Consider the following 22,009-nt stretch of genomic DNA (forward strand, 5'->3'; position numbering starts at 1 on the left):
CATGGTCATGTCCAACCTGCAGGACACAGCCACACAGCAGAGGGCGAGGGTGGTCCTCCTGCCCTGGCAACAGCAGAGAGGTCAAGGCCTGCAGCCACCTGAGGGACAGTCGTGTGACTGCAGCATGAGCAGGCTCCCAGGAGGGGAACCTCAGGCACCAGGCCAGGAAAACCATGCTGCCCTTTGCTTGGACAAAAATGACCCTTAGGGGAGTGGGCAGACAGCAGGCATGAAGACCCTCATGGGAGGGAGGATTCCGAGCCTGGCTCCACCAGGAAGCATCCCACCCAGTCTATGTTGGGATCCCCAGCATCTCCCTGCTGCCTGGGTTGACTGTCCAGTTACATGGTGCCAAACTTCCCAATCTGAAACCCCATCCTCCTTGCTAGGAAAGTCAGCTGAGAGGGGGTCCTTTCCTCCCCACGTATCATGAAACCTCCCCAGCAATGGCCTTGCCTTGTCCATGCTGCCAGACTGCACATCACCCATCCCATCACTCTTGGATGCCCTGGGGCAGGTGCCATCACTGCCCATTCACCTCATGTGCAGGGTGACATCTGAGCCAGAGGTAAAGGACGCTCACCTCCGACATAAGCAAAGAGCCACTAATGTGCACTTTAATTTGCAAATAATTTATAATCTTTTGAAACAAGAGTCTGAGGCTAAAATATATCTGTTGAAGTTCCCATGAGCAACTGTACAGGATGCAGCAGAGGATGCAGTCTTTGTGAGGTAAGCAGTGAGGTGCCCTGGGACAGCTCCATCCCATAGTCACCAAGCAGCAGAGGGCAGGCCATCCCAGGCTAGGAGCCTCTAGGAACCTCTCGTCCCTAGAGTACACAATCTGTGCCCCACTGTGTCACTGAAGAAGACAGGATGAAGGTGGCCATGGCCTGCTTTGCAAGGTACTCACTTCTCAGGACATGCATCTGAGCAGCATCAGAGGGGCCTGGCCAGTCAGGGCAGAGTTACTCTGATGGAGTCTAAGACCAGGCAGATCTCCTTACAAACGACATCCTTGTCATGGGAGAAGCAGGGACATGCCAGGTCAAGCAGAGAAGTGGCTCCACCTGCTGACCCTGAGGAAGCTGGTCCCAGGGTCTGGCCCTCTGCCCCACACAGCCCTGCATGAGGATGTGGCCTCATGTAGCCCTCTCCTTCTCCTTCTTCTTGCTTGTCCTCTGGCTGCTGAGCTCGCCCAGCTTCTTGTCCAGCCTCCTCTGCAGCTGGGCCCTCTTGGCCGGGTCCAGGGCCCTATCCCTGGTCCCACTGCCTGCATAGAGCACTCCTTCCCGACTGATCCTCTGCCGGGCGTGGGCGCGAGCCTTTTCACCGCAGCCGTGGATCTGAAAAGTCACAAGAGCCAGGGTGAGTTGTGGCCACGGCAAACTGCAGCCTGCAGATCGGCATCAAAGGTGCGAGACCGTGGACCTGCCCTTCCACCCTCCCCAAGTCCATCCTTCACAGCTACCCAGCAAGGGGCCTGAATCCTGAGGCTGGAGTCCTGGAGACTGGGGACAGGGGACAGTACCTCTTGTCTGCCCACAGGGTAGTCAACATGGTCCCTGCAGCTGCTTCTGCTCACCAGCCCCGACTCCCCAAGCTGCTGCCAGTCTGGTGATACCATGGCCCTGGTCACACTTTGTGCTGCCCACACCTGACTCTGACAGCCCGGGCCATTCCACCCAACCCAGCTGTCTATGCTAGAAGGGCACGCTCTGCACGCTAGAAGGGCAGCCTGCCATCACTCTGTACTCCCCGGCCAGCCTAACTTCCACCCTGTGGGCCTCAGCCCACTAACCCCCAACTGTCCTGGTTCCTGGATTTCCTCCTGGGAGCACTCAGTAGTTTACATCCCCTACTCCATGCCAGTGTCCTTCTCAGATCCCAGAGTAGTCAAAGCTTGCTCTGCCCCAAGTCCTCAGAGGTCCTGTACCTGACCCCGAGGATTCTGGAGGTCCACTCAGTCTGCAGGCCAGAGCCCCTCCCCAGCCTCTGCCTGGAGCTAGGTCAGCCAATCTACAGAGTGTAGGATGGACAGAGCTCCTCTACCCAGAGTTCCCACTTCTGTGGCTGCCCCTCGGCAAAGGTGCACTTTGCTTCCTTGTGCCCCAAGTGTTCACATCAGATCATGATCAGCATCTGCTTTGGCTTTTACAGAAAACGCTAGGCTGGTCTGGCTACACCAGTCCCCCAACACCACCCGCAGCCAACCAAGTGATGCCCCCACCCCCCACCCCCCGCCTGGGAGGGCCGTCACCTCGGGCAGGTGATGGCTGAGGCAGTAGCAGCGGTTACAGTGCATGCAGAGCTGGCCCAGGGTGGTGGTGCTGGCCGAACACTTGGCAAAGCTACAGGTGTTGTCAGCCTTAACCACAGCGGACACCAGGGCATCAAAGTCGTCCTCGCAGGGCAGAGCCGCATGTAGACCTGGGGAGGAAGAAGGCAGAGCTCAGGCCAAGGAGAGGACGGAGACCAGACACTGCAGACAGTGGACACCTCATCCCCAGAGTCCTTGGTGGGATTTGCCATCCGCCCAGGACGCCAGGGTCCTCGCCAAGCTGACAGCCTACCCACCCCACTGCCCAGCCCCGAGGGAGGAGGACAGGGTGTAGAGTGCCTCTAAATGCACACCCTTTCACCTAGAAAAGCCTTGGGAGGTGGGGTGCAGGCTCCCTGTGATACGACTGAAAACAGAACCCAGGCAGACTTGAGTACCACCAGGGACGGAGGCTGCCCAACTCGGGCCCCAGCTGAAGCCTCCCAGACCCTCAGGCAGGGGCAGGAATTGCTTGACAGTGAAGTGTCTTACTTAAACTGTGGGTGTTCTGGGGTCAGGCTGGAGTCGTGAAAAACTCAGCAACTGTGAAAGGCTCCAGAAAGTACACATCTCTTCAGAATCAAAGGTGTGCGGCACGGTGCCTCTGCAGAAGCCTTGGATCTCAACACACAACACGCATGCTCAGCACTGCCCCACCGTCACACCAGAGTGGCCACCCTCTGCTGCGAGTCCAGCCACTGGAGGAGCTGGGTGCTTCACTGCATGTATGTGACTCCATTCTCACAAAGGCCTCTTGTTCTAACGCCAGACACCAGACACAACGGGGCACTTCCTGCCCAGCGCTCCTCAGAATTTATCAAGTGGTACATCTTGGGGCTGTGTTGTGTTAGACAAGTGTCCAGATGACTGGATGCAAATCTGTTCTCACCTTTAATAAATGGTAAAATTTCATGTATTCCAAAGAACTTCTAAAACACAATTTTATGACTTACTAAAGTAAATATTTGATTTGCACATTCTGTATCTACGTGCTGAGGGCCAGGGAAATCTCTCAGGAGAAGGCAGTGGGAAGGCTCACTGGTTAAGAACACTGGCCTCCAACCCTGGCGACTTGAGTTCCCTCTGTGGAATGAAGAACACTGACCCTGCAAGTCACCCCTGGACCCCCAGCTGTGCTACGGCACATGCACCCAATGTACACAATAGATAAATGTCAATGTCATTACAGAGTCTTGGGTGATGGAGGGTGGGAGTGCCAATGTTTAAGAAACCCTGTTTCTGCTGGGTGGTGGTGGTGCACGCCTTTAATGCCAGCATTTGAGAAGCAGAGGCAGGCGGATCTCTGTGAGCTCAAGGCCAGCCTGGTCTACAAAGTGAGTTCCTGGACAGCCAGAGAAACACAGAGAAACCCTGTCTAGAAAAAAGAGAAGAAACCCCATTTGTGTCACAGAGAAATCTTGGGAGTACAGAGATGCAGCAACACAGTGCAGCCCCACAAAGCACACACGTGTGCAAACACAAGGGACAGAGAGCACTGGCCGAGGAGGGCCCTGCTCTGCCCCTGGCCCTGGCCCCACCCCACCCCCGTCTCTCTCTCTCCCAAGGCTGTATAAAGGGGAAACTGAAGCCACCCAGTCACTGGCCCCTGCCACATCCCAAGTAGAACAAAGTGGCTTAGAGAGGGCCTCGGGGAGGGTGCACCCCGTTCTGGCAGTACCCTCGGTGAGCATGCTCAGGAGGTGGATGGGAAAGAAGGACCAAGCAGAGGAGTCAGACCAGATGGAGGGTGCTGCTACCCAACCCTCCTGCCTTCAGCTCATCCTTCCTGCCAGTTATCACTCCATGACCAGGGCCCCGAAGAGCACCAAAGAGTGGCCACCTATGTGGTACCTCGGCTGCTGGGCAGGGTACTGGCACAGGGCCTGAACCTTTGCAGGCCCTGGGGACTCTGAAAGATGGTAGCCTGAGGCAAACTCAGAACCCCAGGAGTAGATGGGGCTCCGAGGCCACCTAGGCCTTGTGGCAGGAACAGCAGACGTGGGTAGGTCCAGACTTGCCATGGCATAGACACAGTGCTTTTCCATCTGAGGCAGGGGTCATCTTGGTCACCAGCACATAGCCTGGCTACAGGAGCCACCCCACGAGTGCTGTGGCATGCACGGAGCAGTGCCACCCCCCTGGGAGCTGGTTCTGAAGCTGAGAGCTGCACCCGTGAGGTCTGGCTCTGGGAACAGTGCCCCAAAGGGAGCTGACGGTGGTCCCGCTGGCAAGGGCCCGCTGAAGTGTCCAGAACACCTGTACCATTCCCCAGTGGGTCCACCCTCGCTGTGCTGGAGCATGTGTGCCAACTCAGGGGTGGAGTCACCCAGGGGATGGCAGGCACAGTGCAGGCTGAATGCAGAGCACACAGTCTACTGGGCCCTGGCGCGGTGCCTAAGAACGGTGGTCTCAGCAAGCCTGCAGCTCTGAGTACCTGCCCCTACAATGCCACTCAGAACACGCCTGCCCCAGAGGGCCCTAACCGCCTTCTTTCCCCAGAGGGACAGCAGCACTGAGCATGCCAGGGCTTCCCTTTCGTGCCCCTCAGGGCTCTAGGGATGAGCAGGTGACCTGCCTGTCACTACCCTAGGGGAGGCCAGGCCAGCGAGACAAGAGTCATCCACGTGGCCAAGGGAGTCTAACTGGCTCCTGAGTGGCAGGTGGCGGCAGGTGGTGGCGGGAGACAGGAACCAAGTGGCACCGTGTGCTCGAGAGATGTGGCTCACCTTTCATTTCTTTTTTCTTTTTCTTCTGTGGAGCCTTCTGAGGTCGCAAACCCAGCCCTGGCTGAGCCTTGGCTGCCTGGGCTTGGCTGCGCGGCTGTCTCTGCAGCCTCTCCAGGTGCAGCGCCTTCAGATCCAGCTGGGTGGGGCCCTGGGACTGCCCCCGGGGCTCTTCTGCCAGTGGCTGGGGCTCGGCCTGTGCAGGGCTGGGGGGTGAGGGAGGCCGTGGGGCTACACCGCCCGGCCCTGCAGGGCTCTTCCTGCTGACGGTGATGTGCCGGGCCTTCCCCTCCCCGGTGCTGTCATGCCTCAGCCCAAACTCCTCAGCTATCTGGTGGACTCGCAGCCTGTCGTGGGAGCTCAGGGACGTGGGAAACTCCAACTGTGACTCCTTGCTGGCCACAAACTTCTCGATCACGGCCCTCAAGTGCTCTGTGCGGTCTGTGCCTCCAGTTCTGTCGGAGTCGCTTGCACCGGAGCTGGGCTGGGGGTGGCCCTGAGAGCCTGGGAGCCTCCCGCTCGGCTTCCTGCGGCCCTGTCCAGCAGCTGCTCTGGCCTCCTGGCCACTCTCCTGCTCACCGGAAGGCTTCCTGGTGGAGGTGGCAGGGCCCCTGGTCTTGGGGCCCTGGCTGTGTCCCTGGGAGCCCTCATGGGTGTAGTTCTCGGGGACAATGTCATCCAGGTACTCAAAAGCTGTGCGAACCTCCCCATGCTCTGTGAAGTAATCCACCAGGGTCTTCAAAAAGGCGTGGCTGTTGACAGTGCGGGAATCACAGACGACCGCTACGTGGCGTCGGGCACGGGTGACAGCGACGTTGATCCGCCTGTCCTCGGCCAGAAAACCAACTTCACCTGAGAACAGGCCAGATAAGGTTAGAGAGACGGAGATCCAAGTCAGGGGACAGGATGCTTGTCGGGGACAGTCACTGCCGGTCACATCATCAGAGTTACAGCAGTCTACAGCTGCCCCCTTGCGTTCCCTGTGCACACTACCCGACCTGCCATCGGCACGGTGGACAGCATCTGCTCTGATGCTCGCCCCGCTGCTGACCAGTGCAGTTCCCCAGTCAGTGTGGGAGCGCTGAGACGGCACCATTGCCGGGCAAGTACAGCCTCCTCCGCACGCCTGGACTCGGGATGCCAGGAACAGCTGCTGCGGACACAGGGCAGAGCTCTGTGCCAAAGCCATCCCCTCCTCGTCCATCCCCAGCCTGCTCCCAAGGCTACTCTGCTAGGGCCTGGATGCAGTTTTCTCACTGCATGGCAAGCTGTGGCCACACAGAAATCATATCATTCCTCCAGGCTAAAAGACAGGGCTCTAGGGCATGAAGGGGTAGTTCCTCCCCTGGACGGGGTGACCAAGTCACTTGGGGCCCAGCCTGCCTCCCCAGTCACCTGCTCCTTGACCAGACTGAGTCTATTCCCTTTGCTGAGAACACCATGCTCTCCCTCCCGACACTAGGGGGAAGCTCTGTTCACGTGTCCTCCTGGGATGCTCCCTGCCTCCCCAGCTCTGCTGACCCTCAGGGGTCAGTACCATGCTCCTTGTTCCTGTGCTTTACATGAGCCCAGAGGGCAGAGGCTGACCACTGTGCTGCTACCCATGCAGGAGAGTTCCACGTGCCTTCAGGGTCAGCGCCCTCACTCCCAGGCTGTGCACAAGGCTCCAATGGGGGCTGCACTACGTACCTTTCCTGTTGGACCTGACAAAGGTCAGGATCACGGCCTCCTTCTCTCGGCCTTGGAAGCCATCAACAGACTTAATCTCGAGCTCGGGGTGCTTGTGGGAGAGGCTCTGTCTGAGCAGGTCCACCTGAAACAGAAAGTTTCGGGGCCGAGATCTTAGCACCAAGTCAGGGGACTTCAAGACCCCTCGTGCCCGGAAGCCTGCCCTGCAGGAATGGCCACCGTGGGCCCCCTTCAGTGACGACAACAGCAGCAAACTGCCATGACACTGTGTGTCCCTGAGGCTTGTAGCCTTTCTCTCTTCTTAGCCTGGGAGTGACAGCACTGATCCCGAAGGCACGTGGAACTCTCCTGCATGGGCAGTGCCAGTGGTCAGCCTCTGCCCTCTGAGCTCATGTAAAGCGCAAGCTCAAGGAGCATGGCACTGGCCCGAGGGTCAGCAGAGCTGGGGAGGCGGGGGCATCCCGGGAGGACATGTCAACAGAGCAGTGGGGACTGACTGGGACCTCACACACCGGGGAGAGATCTCCACTAAGCTATGTGCTGGGAGGGTGGTAGCACCTTGTCTCCTTGTCTCCGGTGGCCTCCTGTGTGACGCCGGGAACCAGAAGGGGGTGACACTTGTTTGTGAGGACCTTGCACTAAGCAGGCAGCAAGCTTCTCCCACCAAAGCCGATGTGGGGGGCAGGGGACACAACCTGGGCCAGGCTGATCCGCCAGCATGGACTCTGTCCACCTGGGAATGCTGGCCAGTGCTCAAGGGAGCGGGGACCAGGCTGAGGTCAGGCTCGCGGCAATGGCAGGTGCAGAAACACATACACTCTGGTGCTGCTGTCCAGTGAGGTCCACTCTAGCCCTGGACTCTGTAGTCACAGGAGCCAACACACTAGCCTGTCCTTTCAGCCTCTAGCTGAGTCCAATGACACAAAGACACAGAAGGAGGTCCCTCACACCTGGAGGTTGTAGGGAGCGATGACAGCAATGTCACCTGCGTGGACCCCGGCATCCACCAGCGCCTGGATGTGCAAAGTGACAAGGCGGACTTCGCCTGGGGAGGAGAGAGGGCAGTGTTCAGTGAGGGCCTTGCTATGCAGCCTCTGTTACTGCGCTGTGGGAAACACTTTCTGCCTGTTGTGAGCAGACCTTATGCTGGGCCAAGGGCAGGGGGCATCCTGGGAGTGGCCAGATGACCAAAGAGAGGGTCAGCAGGCTGGCAGATGAGCTTCACAGGACCTGGGTACTGCAGGCTTAGAGAGATTCTTAACCCAAGATGAACCAAGCAGCCAGGTTGGTGTTCAGAGTATGGGAAAGGCTACCAGCCCTGGGAGCCCAGGCATCAGCTGTGCCCCAGGAAGAGCACACAGATGCTGCCCTGGCCCCTGGAGTCCAGCCAGAGCCAGGCCCATAGTTCACCGGGAGCTTGTCCTCATCTCTGCCACCCAGTCCTCGCTAAATCAGGCCTGGAGTGACCTGTTTTACTTCATTTTTAAATACATATTTCTAATTACGTATAGATGTGTGTGTGTGTAAGCACAGCCACACATGCCTGGGTACCCGCACAGGCCAGAAGAGGTCATTAAATATCTTGAGCTGGAGTTACAGGCAATTGTGATCTGTCCTATAAGGGTGCTGGGAACTGACCTTGGGTCCTCTGGAAGAGGAGCGATGCTCTTAACTGCTAGGGCACATTTCCAGCCCTGGAGTGACTTGTTATAGAAGGCAGCCCAAGAAGGACAGAGGATCCTGGCTGCCGACTCACCCGGGTTTCCCTTGGACTGGCTGTCCTCCTCATTCAGCTCCAGCAGCCCACAGCCGGCCGTGTCTATGAGCAGCAGGGGGACACGTGTCTCCTCTGTGTCAGCCACACCTGGGAGATCCCTGGCACAGGGGTGAGCAGAAGGTAGGACTGACCCCCTTCACAACAGCACTGGCCCTTCCCACCAAAGAGACAGAAGGGCTGCCCAATGGGTCCAGCTCCCAGGAAGGCCCAGGCAATATCCAGAAGGTGAGGGTCAGCAGCTTCTGCCACCCCAAACTCCTAACAGGACACACTTCCCTCCCACAGAAGGCCAGCTGGGGCTGGAGCCAGGTGAGGCAGAAGAAAGATCAGGGGAAGCAAGAGGCCAGGTCACTCACTTCAGGAGGTGTCCCGCCACAGAGGGATGGGCGGTAAGCTGCCCATGGTACATGGCCTCCGAGGCCCAGCGCGTGATGGCCTGGTGCATCCGGTACTGTACCGTCAGCATCCTTACCACACCAGCGCCATGCTTCTCCGCCAGACGCTCCATCAGGCTGCGGGACAGCCCAGCCAGTGCTGCCCTGTGCTCGAGTAGGAAAAGAAAAAAAAAAGAGTGCTGAGTCCAGATGTGACACCGTGGGAAGGCAGGGAAATCTGCAGCCCTCAGTCTCAGGACCCAGTACTTCCCCAGCTTTCCGCACGGTGGAAGGGGAGACTGGGCTGGGCTGCAGCAGTCAACATAACCACCACAGCCTAAGAACACATCCATCCCCTTCAGAGCAACAGGCTCTTGGCAGACAGCAAAGACACAAGAGGAAGACAGGGCCCAAAGATTCAAGGGTACCATGCTGCTGAGAAGATGGGAGAAGAACCCTGAGCCACCACCTGCAGTGGCCTTGAAAGGCAGGTAAGGCAGACACAGGTCCTCCCTAAAGCCTTGAGACCAGGCAGCCCCTTTCAGAACTGAGGCCCCAACACTGTAAAGTGTGCCTGGATCCAGCACTCGGGAGGTCATGAATTCAAGGCCACCTTCAGCTACACAGTGAGTCCAAGGCCAGCCTGGGCTACATGTCTCAAAACAAACTCAAGTGTGTTCCAGTGGGTAGCAGTCACCACTACAGCCAGCCGCTGTGGCTGAGTACTCCCCAGGCCCACACTGTCCGGGGATAAACACACTCATTCTCTACTGCTGAACCATTTCTACCTCATCCAAAGGAGAGTGAGACCTGAGAGCTTAGGTACAGTCTGAGGCTGCCCATCCACAGAGACTCTGGCACAGTGCCTCTCTCTCCATGTTGAAATGTCCAAGACCATGAGAAAGCTCCCCCATTCTGTCTCAGCATGCCCCTAGGAATTACAAAGTCCTTCAAGTTGACAATCAGCTGATTCTTACTAAATATTTATTTTTAAAATTGTACGTGTGCAAGTGTTTTGCCAGCACTTTATGTTGTCTTTGTATCCGACATGTGCCTGCAGAGGCCAGAAGAGAGCATCGGATCCTTTGGAAGTGGAATCTGACAGTTATGAGCCTCCATGTAGGTGCTAGGAACCAATTCTGGATCCTTTGGAAGAGCAGCCAGTGCTCTTAACCCCTGAGCCATCTCTCCAGCCTCAGATTCAATTGATTCTTTGCACATGCTAAGCAAGTGCTCTACCACTGAGCTACATCCCCAGACTCCCTTAATTGATTCTTAAGAATCATCGTCACCGAAGTAACTAAAGCCAATGTTGTGGAATAATCTTTTTGTACACTGTAAAGATTCGTTGCTCTCATTGGCTTAATAAAGAGTTAAATGGCCAATAGCTAGGTAGGAAGAGGTAGAAGCAGGAGGGCCAGACAGAGAATTCTAGGAAGAAGGGAGGTGCTGAATGAGACACAGAGTGAACAGGATGGGAAGTATGCAGATGAGGTAAACAAGCCTTAGGGTAGCACATAGATCAATAAAAAACAGGTTAATTTTAGTTATAAGAGCTAGTTAGTAACAAGCCTAAGCTATCAGCCAAGCACTTATAATTAATAAGAAGTCTCTGTGTGGTTATTTGGGAGCTGGCTGGTGGGACAGAAAAGTCTGCCTATAGGCCAAAGGCAGGATGCCTGTCACACCCCCATAAACCCAGAAGAGCACAGCACAGCCACTGATATCACCCAACTTTTCCAAGGGACAAACATGGTCCATCTTTTCCCAGGGACAGCCCAGATTCCACCCTCAGCTCCTTAGAGGACAGAGCCATCTGCTGTCATACTCTGAGAAGCCACCAGGCACATACCATGAGCCTTCTCACTCCTGCTCAGACCCCTGCCCTTCCGATCAGGACTTCCATGCTCCTCAGAATCCTCCAGTCTACCCCCTCAAAGATCCCCCCCAAGCCTGGTTCTGAGGGGCTGCTGTAGGTGCTTTTCTTCAACACACCCCTGCCTGAGCACCCCACCTCTACGGTCACCCCGTCCTGGGAGGGTCCACACAGCACCTTTCCTAGCAATTCTTTCACCACCAGAGTTCAGGCTGCACCAGGACCTCTGAGCACATGGGAAGAGGCAACTTCAAGTGCGGCAGGAACCAGGGCAAAGCCTCCCCAGCTTCAGGGAGGCCACAAGCAGGCTGAGGGCGCTGGCTTCTGGAGACTGTCTTTCCGGAACTAGGCCCATCTGCTAATGACTACTCATATGTCAGATCCTGCACACAGGCCCACAGTGAGCTTTCTAGATGGGGTGACAGGCAGACAAGAGAGATAATCACATGACACTGCCAGGGAGTGAGTGATTCGAGCTCAGAGAAACCAAGTGAACCCTAAAAGAGACTGACAGGAGCAGCTGAGAAGAGCGGACACAGGAAACCACACAGGGTCCATCTAAATGAAGAGCAAGGCTACCCAATACCCAGGGAGGCAGTGGTCCAGACAGGGACAGTGAGGCAGGGGGCACACTGAGGTCCGAGGAGGCCAGCGTGGCCAGAGCAGTGAGAGGGATGACAGGGAAGAGTGTGAAGAGCTGCCCAGAAGAAGCACTGGCTCCACCCAGGAGAGGCTGAGCTGGGCCACCCCACCAGTCCTGCTGAAGGCCTAACATCCACACTGCAGAGCCCAGAGCAGGCTGGGAGCTAACTGCCACAGGCCAGCATGCCCTGCCTGAAGGGGTTTTCCTAGCTCCACCATCAAGCCTGCCCATCCTTCACAGGCTCTCAGAGCAACAAGCCTCCAGTGAACACAGGAACAAGCCAGCTGCATGCTAGGACCTGAAGCCAGGACGAGGATGACACAGCCCCCATCCTCACACAGCACACAGCCCAACTGGTCAGCTGTGTAGACACCTAAGTTCGGCACAGGGAGGAGAGGCAGTTGAGAGCCATATGAGAGAGGAATACCCAGACCTCATAGTGAGCTCGGGCATGCAGGATGGCCCTGTGGGACAGTAAGGAGCTAAGGGGAGGGTCAGCAGAGCAGGCAGGCAAGTGTCTTACTTGTGGGAGACAGTGGTAGGTGGCAGCTGCTTGTGGTCTCCGGCTAGGATGCACTTTGGGGCCTTCAGTAGGGGGATCCAGCAGCTGGCTTCCAGGGCCTGGGCACACTCGTCCACCACCACCACATCAAAGTGGTCCTCAGGCAGCAGCTTCAGAGGGCCATCGGAAGACGCACCTGGAAGGCAAGGGAACCAAGCTGGCTCATTCATTTCTGCTTCATGACCTAGTCTAATACTAAAACTACTGTGTACAAGGCCATGGAGAAGGCTCAGTGGATAAAGAAGCCTGGTGCCAAGCCTAATGACCCGAGTTCAATCCCTGGGACTCACATGCTGGAAGGAGAGAACTGACTTCTGCAAACCGTCTTCCGACCTCCGTGTATTATCCACCCACACAATACACACATATATATATACAAAATAAGTAAATATAAAATATCTTATTTAGGATTTTAACTAAAATTTAAAAGAAAGAAGAAAAAAACCAACACTAGCAGACACTAAGTGGACGAACACAGCCATATGAGATTGGTGGTGCACACCTGTGGCCCCAGCACTTGGGAAGGAGAGGCAGGAGGATAAGGAATCAGGGTCATCTTCAGATACAAATCAAGTTTGAGGTAGCCTGGAGCCACATGAGACCCAGATTCAAAAAGCACCAAAAAGTTGGCAGCTGGAGGGATGGCTCAGTAGTTATGAGAATGTACTGCTCTTGCAGAGGACTGAGTTCAGTTCCTAGCACCCATGTGAGGTGGTTCACAAATGTAACTCCAGCTCCAGGGGATCTGATGTCTCTGGCCTCCACAGGCACCTGCATTCATGTGCATACATGCGCGCGCGCGCGCGCACACACACACACACACACACACACACACACACACACACAATTAAAATAAAACTTAAAAAAAAATCCCAAAACAAATAAATGAAACCCTTTCATGATGGTGAACTGGGCAATTAATCAAGAAGGCAGGACCTATCATTCATGTCTCTGAAAGTGCGTCCAAGGAGTCGAAGCAAGAGCTGAGTGTCTGGAGAAGCACACAGGTGCACACTTTCCAGCCTGAACCTGTCCCACTGTCTCTCTGTGACTGAGCAAACAGAACAGGCTATCAGCACCCTGCTATGATCCCACTAACACCATAGCTCCCTTTCCCAAGGAGTACACACAGGACATTCTGGATAACTGAGCACGCTGTGGACCACGAAGCAAGTGTCTCAATGGACCACCCAAGTCAAGGCATCACATGGAACTGGACATGATAGGCACAGAGGCAAACTGAAAGCCAGTCAGGAAGGTAGCACAGGAGTCCCCAACTAAATAAAACTAAACTAAAACACTGCTAACTAAGTGAGTCAAAACGGAAACCAAGACTTCATGGCATCCCCTCTCCCCAACAACAGGTAGCAAATCAGCTTTGAAATGAGTGAAAACGAGAACATGGAACTTGTGGGCTGCCACAAGAGGAGCTAGAAGCCGTATCAGAGGAGCCAGTGTGATGGCACACACCTACAAGCCCAGCAACCAGAGACTGAAGCAGGGGCATCACTTAGAGTCTGGGGTCAGACCGAGCTCCACAGTGAGTTCCAGGCCAGACCGGACTACGCTGCCTCCTCTAGGGAAGTAGGGGGAGGTCGGGGAAGATGGCTCAGTGGGTAAGAACACTTGCGGCAGAAGCGCAAGGACCTGATCCAACTCCGCAGTGCCCACGTAAACAAGGGGGGGGAGGCCCCACAGAGCCTGGAGCCCACTCTGTCACGGGTGGGGGCAGGAGCTCTGCTGGTCCTGCTGGCCACCGGCCTGCCCAGGTCCAGTGAGAGACCCTGTCTCGGACACGGTGCAGAAAGCAGCAGAGGGGGATATCTGACCTCTTCCTCTGGCCTGTGCATGGCACACGTGCACATGTACGTATGTACACATACACACACACACACACACACACACACACACACACACACACACAATACCCAGAATAGCCCATGTCTGTGAAAGACATTGATTTTGTAGTTACAAGACTCCCCACACAGCAAATCCCAGCCCAGAGGCTCTGTGAGTCCCAGGAAGAGAGAGCACCAGCTGTTGCAGACTCCGTGGCCAAGGCCGTGTGGCGGGAGGGCTGGGCTCTCACCTGTGTTGGTCGCTAGGACCACGTCTGCAGCAGTGAGGCTCTGAACTATGGCTGCTTCTTCTCTCTCCTTCAGTTCCTTCCTTAGTAACTTAATTTCACTTCGAAAATTACTTTTCTCTCTCTTGTCCTGGGTCTTTTTGTTCTTGCCCTAAGAGAAAAGTCGGTAATTACCCCAACAAGACTGCACTTCTTTTCTGTTACGCTGCTCTCAGGCAGTCAGAGATGCGGCTCAGCAAGTTCCACCAAGGAGTGCCAAGGTGAGGCAGGGGGATTGCTGATGGGAGGACAGGGCCCAGCCCAGGAAACCAAGGAAAATGTGGATGTGGATTGAACTAGAGATCCAGTTAACCACCAGCTTCACCCGGAGCCCACCACCACCTTGCTCTACAAGCCTGGCGTCCTTGGTACGGGAGGTGACACGGACCAACAACTCCAGAAGGGATTTACTTTTCTACGTCTTTTTGGTCTTGTATCAGCCAGCCCACCTTGCCAGTGCTGGGGAGGCACCGAGGAAATGTTTATTTTGGCTGCTTTTCCTCCCAGTGCCGGAGATGAAGGCGAGGGCTGTGCACACACACTGGCACTTGCCCCGCCCTGCACCTCCCCCAAGCCCAGGAAACACTTCCTTCAGGACAGTTTCTCACCTGCTCTACACTCCCAAAGCAGCAGGATCCCCACTAAACGCTCAGTGCAGTACCCCGCCCCCAGTAAGCAGTCCAAACTCAAGCGAGGTTCAACACTAAAGAGTGGTCCGGTTTGTCTCAGGTAGCCCAGACTGGTCTTGAACTCACTATGCAACCTAGGATGACTTTGAACTTCTGATTCTCCAGACTCTACCTCCCAAGAACTTGAATGACATGCCTGAGCAACCATGCTCAATTCTATGTGGTACAGGGGTTGAACCCAGGGTTTGTGCCAGCTAGGGAGGCACCGTACCCTGAGCTACACCCACAGTCCTGGATTATAAAATACTAACTGAGCTAACAGAAGCAGATTAGGAGGAGGAACCTGGACAAAACAGAACATCTCTCTAAAGACTGAAGCTCAGACAAGCTCATGCCAGGGATGACCGGCTCCATGACACCTACAAAGACCTGGTCGATGTCCTTTCTGATGTCAGCAACAATCTGGGCGTTGTCACTGCGAGCCAGCACGGCATCCAGTGAGTGCTGCTGGGCAGACTCCAGGAGGCGGGCAGGGTGCCCCAGGCGCAGAATCCGCTTCTTACACAGGGCCAGACGCTCCACCAGGTTGTCCACAGCGATGTTGGAGGGGGCACAGCACAGAACCTGGGAAAGCAGGCAGCGAGGCTTCTAGCAATTCCCTTCCTAGTTAAAACCACTTACAACCAGGCAGTGAGTGGCCCAGGCCTTTTATCCCAGTACTCGGGAGACAGGAGCAGGCGGATCTCTCTGAGTTTGAGGCCAGCCTGGTCTACAGAGTAAGTTCCAGGACAGCCAAGGCTACACAGAGAAACCCTGTCTGAAAAACAAAAAACAACAACAAAAACAAACCAACCAACCCACTTACCAACACATTAAATGAAACAATAACCCTTAAAGAACAGGAAGTGGGTACTAAATGAGAGAGTAAATACATGATGTCGAGGGTGCATGGCACTCAACCCAGGCCACATCTGGATAACCAGAACCCAGATATCCACAACCTATGCATACCAAGCACTGAGCACTGCCAGCTGACTCCAAAGCTGCTAGTGCAATGGCACATATCTGTGACCCCAGTGCTCAGGAGGGTGAGGCAAGAAGGGCAATGTGGGTTCAAAGCCAGCCTGGGCAATACAGTGAGAGACAGAGAGATGGGGAGAGGGAGGGGGAGGAGGGGCGAGGGGAAGAGAGTCTCTGGAGGGTGGGGAGGGGAAGAAGAGGGAGAGAAGGGGAGTGGAGAGGGAAGAGAGAGGAGAAGCAGGAAGGAAAAGATTCAAGTGGAGAACACCAGAGAAGCCAGGGAGTTTTCTCTCCTCAGTTTTGGCCAGTATTAACCCATTTCTTCTGACCAGCTCCTGTCTGCCAGTGTTTTGGTAAAATGGCCAGCAACAAACAGCCCTGAGTTCAGTCACAGCTTTGGCAAGCCTTTACCAGGTGAGAGGCCCTCCCCCAGCAACAGATGTTTTATTGGAAAGGGACCCTACACTTGCAGCTGGCCAATGGCGTGGGTCCCAACTTCAGGCGTTGGCAGCCTGTGAAACATACCTCACTGGTAACTTCTGGTTTCTGTACCTTGTCTGTCTGTCTTGCTTGCCCAGTACAAACAAGATTGTATTGCATTGATGTGGAAAGTCTTCACCGGCTTTTTAAAATTATTGCCAGTCTACAGAAAGAAAGCATGGGGAACCTGTCCTGGGAGGTCAGGAAGAACCAGCTGTGAGCTGAGGGCTCCCAACTGGACCTGAGAGCTGGTGCCCCAAGGACTTTCCCAGTATCATAATCTAAGATCAGACACTTCATGCTGAGGTGAGGAAATTCATCCAAAACAGGAGCAGAACCCACACGCTAACTCCAGCACTCTTATGACTGCTCTTTACCCACCTTTAAGTCTCGATTCACAGCTTGCAGGATTATTTCCACCACGGTTGTCGTCTTCCCGGTACCAGGAGGTCCGTGGATGATGGCAAGTTCTTTCTGGGCCAGTGCAAAAGATACAGCTTCTTTCTGGGAAGGGTCCAGGGTCGTGTTGTAGAAAGTGGGTGGGGCTGTGGGAGAAGTGCCATTGTCAGCAATCAGGAAGAAACAGTACACAGAGCAGGCTGGACTCCAGGCTGAGCTACACAGCACAGAACCAGTCTGCTCTGTTTTCTTGTTCTTTGAGACGGGATCTCACTATGTAACCTTGAATAGTCTGGAATTCACTAGGTAGACCAAGCTGGCCTCACAACTCAGAGACCTACCTGCTTCTACCCCTCAAATTCTGGGATTAAAGGTGTGCTTGTACTTTTTTTTTTTTTTTTTTTTTTTAAATAACAAGGTCTCATATTGCCCTGGCTAGCCTCAAACTCTCTAAGTAGGTGAAGATGACCCTGCCATTCTGATGCCATTCTGATCTCCTGCCTCCACCCCATGAGTGCTGGGATTACAGGCTACACCACCACACCTGGTGTAGTGGTGCTGGAGATGGAATCCAGCCTTCATTTGTGCTAGGCAAGCGTGCTATTAGTTGAGCCACAGTCCCAAGGTCTCATTTCCAAAGCGAGCTTTCTCCAGGAACAGGAACCAACACCTAGCCTGCTGTTGACTGTCCCTCATTTTAGGAGAAAGTGCCATGCCATTTGGTTATAATCCAACCAATGGCCGCTGGGTGCCACAGCAGGTGAGTTACAAAAGAGATTATATGGCCCTAAAGTCTAGATGTCGACAACCTGCTTCCAAAGAACTTTGCCAACTCATGCTCTACAATAACAGACGTGAAGGAACTGTTTCTTGGGGCATATTCATTTCCATCGTTTTGTCACTCTTAAGTGACCGTAAAATAACAAAGACCAAGGATTGTGCCTTTATTTTGAACAATGGAAGACTCAAATAACTAATGATGTTCTTTTAAAAAACCATCTGTATGTGTGCGAGCATGCATGTATGTCCATGTGCCTGTGTGACAGTATCCTTGTAGAGGTCAGAGGACAACCTCGGGTGTTGTCCTCGTCTTCCACCTTCTGTTGTTGACCAGTGTGCAGCCAGGTCAGCTGGCCTACACACTTCCAGGAGCTTTGTTTCTACCTCCCATCTCATAGTAGGAGTGCTAGAACTAACTACATGCGTGACCATTCGGATTCTGGGGATCTGAACTCGGGCTCTCACACTGCACAGCAGGCACCTGACCCACCGAGGCACTCCAGCCCAAACGGCCTCTTGTGCTCAGCTCCGCCCCAGTGTCCACCAGGGACACCCGAGTGCACCAGGCTCCTACGAGAAGGCGCTGACCTGGACCTGTGAGAGGCAACAGGCCTGTAACTATCAAAAGAGCGGGATGGGAGACAGAGCACGCACTACCAAATCCCAAGTTTCTGGCACATTCTATATTTTATCTAAGTCTTGTTAATGAGATAACAGCTACAATCAGGACATAACAGTCTTTAAAGGCAGCTAATATATTTCTGAGGTGAGTATTGTGGCACTCGGGACATAGAAGCATGTCAGGAGTTCAAGGTCATTATTGGATATAGAGTAAGTTTGAGACTAAGACCAGCCTGGGCTACATGAGACCTATTAAAAAAGAAAGAAAGAAAAGATAAGAGTATCATTTAAAACTGTGGTGTGGAGCTGGGGAGACTGCTCAGTAGGCAAAGTGCTTTGCCACCCAAGCATGAAACCTGTGTTCGGGTCTCCAACACCATGTAAAACCCGGGAACAGTAAAGCACATCTACAGTCCCAGCACCGGGAAGTGGAGACAGGTGGATCCCTGGGACTCACTGGCCAATCAGCCTAGCTAGTCAGTGAGCTCCAAGTTCAGTGAGAGACCCTCCCTCAAAACTCAAACATAAGCTGGCGTCAGTGCGTAACGGTTCAGTGCATAACGGCATTGCCACAGCTGACTATCTGAGTTCAGTCTCTAGGGCCACGTAAGGCAGGCAGGAGAGAACCAACTCACAGGGCTGCTGCCTGACCTCCACATGCACACAGGACACACAATAACAGAGAAAAAACAGGGGGGAAAGGAAAGGGACTGAGGAAGATACGTGATAGAAACACACACACACACACACACACACACACACACACACACACACAAATAAATCTTAAAAAAGAAATTAAAAAATCCTCACGTATTTCGGTGGAGGGACTTGGGGTGGAGTCACCCAAAAGGACATCTATGAGTGAGGATGCTGGCCCAGAGTGGTACTTCTTCAGTGTCAGCAGCGCTCTGTGAGGAACCAGAGCCAAAATGAGGCGCTCTTTGGGACAGCAGTTCCGGGACACCATCACCTCAGAGCACACCCAGCAGACAGGCCACTCCCGCCCTCAACACAAATAAGGGTGCCCATGAGTCCCATCCAAGGAAAACACCCCTCCGATTTTCAGCCTGGAATGCTCACTTTTTCAGTCGCTTGTAGGTAACGTCATTGGCGAGCTTCAGCAGTCTGTAGGTGTTCTCTCGGTCCAGGTTCAACTGGAAATCATGGGACTCGTCAAAGGCCACCGTGACTGACTTTTGAGTGATGCGGGTCAGGACCCCAGTAGCCAGCTGGCTGCTTTCGTTAGCATCATACAGACCCACAATATCACCTGCAAAAACAAACCCAGCTAAGTATTATGGTATGTGATCATTTCCTGTATATTTCAAATAAATATATATGATTTCAAACAATATATATCATCATGCATTTATTTACATGTGTGTGTCATGGTTCGTTATGTGCAGGTCAGAAGACAGCTCGTGGCATTGGTGTGTGTCCCCTGTCCCCATCCCCTCCCACCTCCCCCACCCCGCTTCTGCGATGTGGATCCTGGGAACTGAATTCAAGCACCTTTCTCCCTGGAGCCACCTCACCCATATGTGAGTTTCACCTGTGCCTTGAATCTTACTGGTCTCCTCCCTGACTTTAGAAAGACAAACGGGATCTGGCAAGAATGCGGCAAGGATGCTCCGGGGGCAGAAGCTGAGCTGTGTGTCAGACTCCTCATCTCAGGATTGCTACTTCTGAGTGACTGAGACTTGAGACTGCCCCTCAGAAGATGGACAATAGCCACATCCCCTGAATTTGGTCAACAGCGGTGTCCACACCCCACCACTCCAGCTCGCTGGTGTTCCACACAGAGGCTCAATTCCCGTCACCACCACCCATCATGGCAGTCACTCCACACAGCTTCAGAGAGGACAATGAACATGCTCCGCCCTGCTCCCTCACGCCTGACAGTGGCAGGCACTCCTGCTCCCATCTCCCGAGGGGGCGGACTGGATGCAGCTCCCTTAACAAGGTCACGATCTCAAGTTCTGCTTGGTCTCCCAGCCACCAGCAGCTTCCTTCATTGTCTTCTCCTTCCCCTCATCTTACCTTCTTCAAACCCAGCAGGGGAACTGAAAATTCTTAGAACAGGAGTCTATGAAGTCAAAGACTGCCACTCAAAACAGGACAGCACAGGACTGGACAGATGGCTCAGCAGTTAAGAGCACTGGTTGCTCTTCCAGAGGATCTGGGTTCGATTCCCAGCACCCACAGGGCAGCTCACAACTGTCACACAGACATACACGCAGGTAAAAACACCAATGCACATTAAAAGACAAAACAAAAGAGGACAGCACAGGCAGCCCCGCTGGCTCTCAGCCTTCAGGGCTGAAGGCAACCTAGCATCCCCGGTGTGTGGTCAAAAAGCCCCAGGGTGTGGTGCAATGGCTCGGCACTTGCTCAGCATGCAGAGGCCTTGGGTTCTATCCCAGACGCTACAAAGAGAAAGTGGCAATCTGGGCAACCAAAACGCAGTGTAGTCACAGTCAGATGTGGCAGTGCATACTTGCAACCCCAGAACTCAGTAGGCAGACACAGAAAGCCCACTGCAACTTCTAGTACAGCCTGGTCTACACAGAAAGTTCCAGATGGACCAGGGCTACACAGTGAGTCACATTCCTGGCTCCAAAACCAACAAAAAGTCAGGCACAATGGTGTAGGCCTGTAATCCCAACAACTGGGAGGTAACGGCAAGATCAGTTCAAGGCTCAAAGTCATCCTCAACTACACAGTCAACTTCAGACCCTGACTCAAAACAACAAGACCAGCCATGATAATTGTCCCATTTCTGAATAGGAAGTTTTCATTGCTTCATACTCCATCTGGGTCTGTCCTGCAGCCTCTGGGAGAGCACAGGCCTTAATCTGAACACCAGCAGTGTTCACACAAGCCTACATCAGACACCTACCAGAAGTGAAGCTGTTGCTGGGAAGCACCACCACAGGCCCGAATTTCCTAGGCTCAAAGGTGACCAACCGCTGTCCGTACAGCCCGGTGCACTGGCTGGATACTTGAAGCTTCAGCAAACAGACCCCTCGGCTCTGGAGCTCTTTCAGAGAACTGTGTTCCTGCCAGGACCTGGAAGATACCCAGGATAGCTGTTTGTGTCCACACCCTTCCTATTTCAATCCCTTGCAGGAAAAGTAATCGAGGAAAGAGATCTGATTATAGGCACCAAATTGGAATCTGCTCCAGTCCAATCCTTCCCCTCCCACAGCTCCCAGGATTGGTACTGCCTAACCTGCTCCAGGTCTGCCAATAGTCTTCCCATGCCTCTACGCCATCTTTCAGCAAGTCCTGTGGGCCTCCTATTTATAACTTACTCCCTCTCTGCCTCTTACCCCCAACACCTTAACCGTGGTTCAAGGTTCTAGCTTGACTTGCAGATTATTCCCTCTCTCCCTCCCTCTCTTTCTCTTCTTTTTTTGGGGGGTAGGGTGGGGGTGGGAGTGGCAAAGGATCTCCTGTAGCACAGGCTGACCTCCAATTGGCCATGTAGCCAAAGACCTTGAACTCACGATCCTCCTGCCTCGACTCCCCGAATGCTGGGATGACATGCGTGCGGCCCTGACACCGCTTTGCTTTGCAGACTCCGCGTGCTGCCCACTGGCCCGGCCCGGCCCGCCGCCAACACCAGACCCGCCCCAGGAGACTAGAAACGAGCGCTGCAGAGGCCCGGAGATCCGCGGCCGCACTTACCTGCGCTCCTCCACCTCGGCGTCCCGCTCCAGCTCCAGCAGCTGTAGCTGCTGGGCCACGAAACTCTCCACGGTGGACGAGGCCATCTCCTCCGCGGTGCAGCCCGATTGGTGCTTCCTGCTCAGCCAGTTGGTCCTGTGGGACCTGTGTTCCCGTCGGACCCTGTCCCCCACCGGGCCAGTGTCCTCAACGGACTTGTACTCCCTGTCGGGACAGTGAATCCTGAAGGACCTATTTCCTGTGTTCTCTGCTAAGCCAGTGATTCCAGTAGGACCCGTGTTCCCCTCTTCCAGGTGTTTCC

At 54.4% G+C, this 22,009-nt stretch overlaps 1 protein-coding gene across 1 annotated transcript; it reads right to left on the reverse strand.

Annotated features, from left to right (window-relative positions):
- Positions 1–591: 591 nt before the first annotated feature.
- Ighmbp2 (immunoglobulin mu DNA binding protein 2) lies at positions 592–21,998 on the reverse strand. Its single transcript, XM_006980491.4, has 15 exons — positions 21,709–21,998; positions 20,918–21,087; positions 19,099–19,288; positions 18,829–18,926; positions 16,600–16,763; positions 15,142–15,342; positions 14,054–14,201; positions 11,926–12,100; positions 8,866–9,048; positions 8,489–8,607; positions 7,683–7,777; positions 6,733–6,856; positions 5,047–5,895; positions 2,261–2,430; positions 592–1,346 (listed from the first exon to the last, which is right to left on the reverse strand). The coding sequence occupies exons 1-15, from the start codon at positions 21,792–21,794 to the stop codon at positions 1,143–1,145; spliced, it is 2,976 nt and encodes a 991-aa protein (XP_006980553.1). The 5' UTR covers positions 21,795–21,998; the 3' UTR covers positions 592–1,142.
- Positions 21,999–22,009: the final 11 nt, after the last annotated feature.

This window comes from Peromyscus maniculatus, chromosome 1 (genome assembly GCF_049852395.1).
Source record: "Peromyscus maniculatus bairdii isolate BWxNUB_F1_BW_parent chromosome 1, HU_Pman_BW_mat_3.1, whole genome shotgun sequence".
Lineage (NCBI taxonomy): Eukaryota > Metazoa > Chordata > Mammalia > Rodentia > Cricetidae > Peromyscus > Peromyscus maniculatus.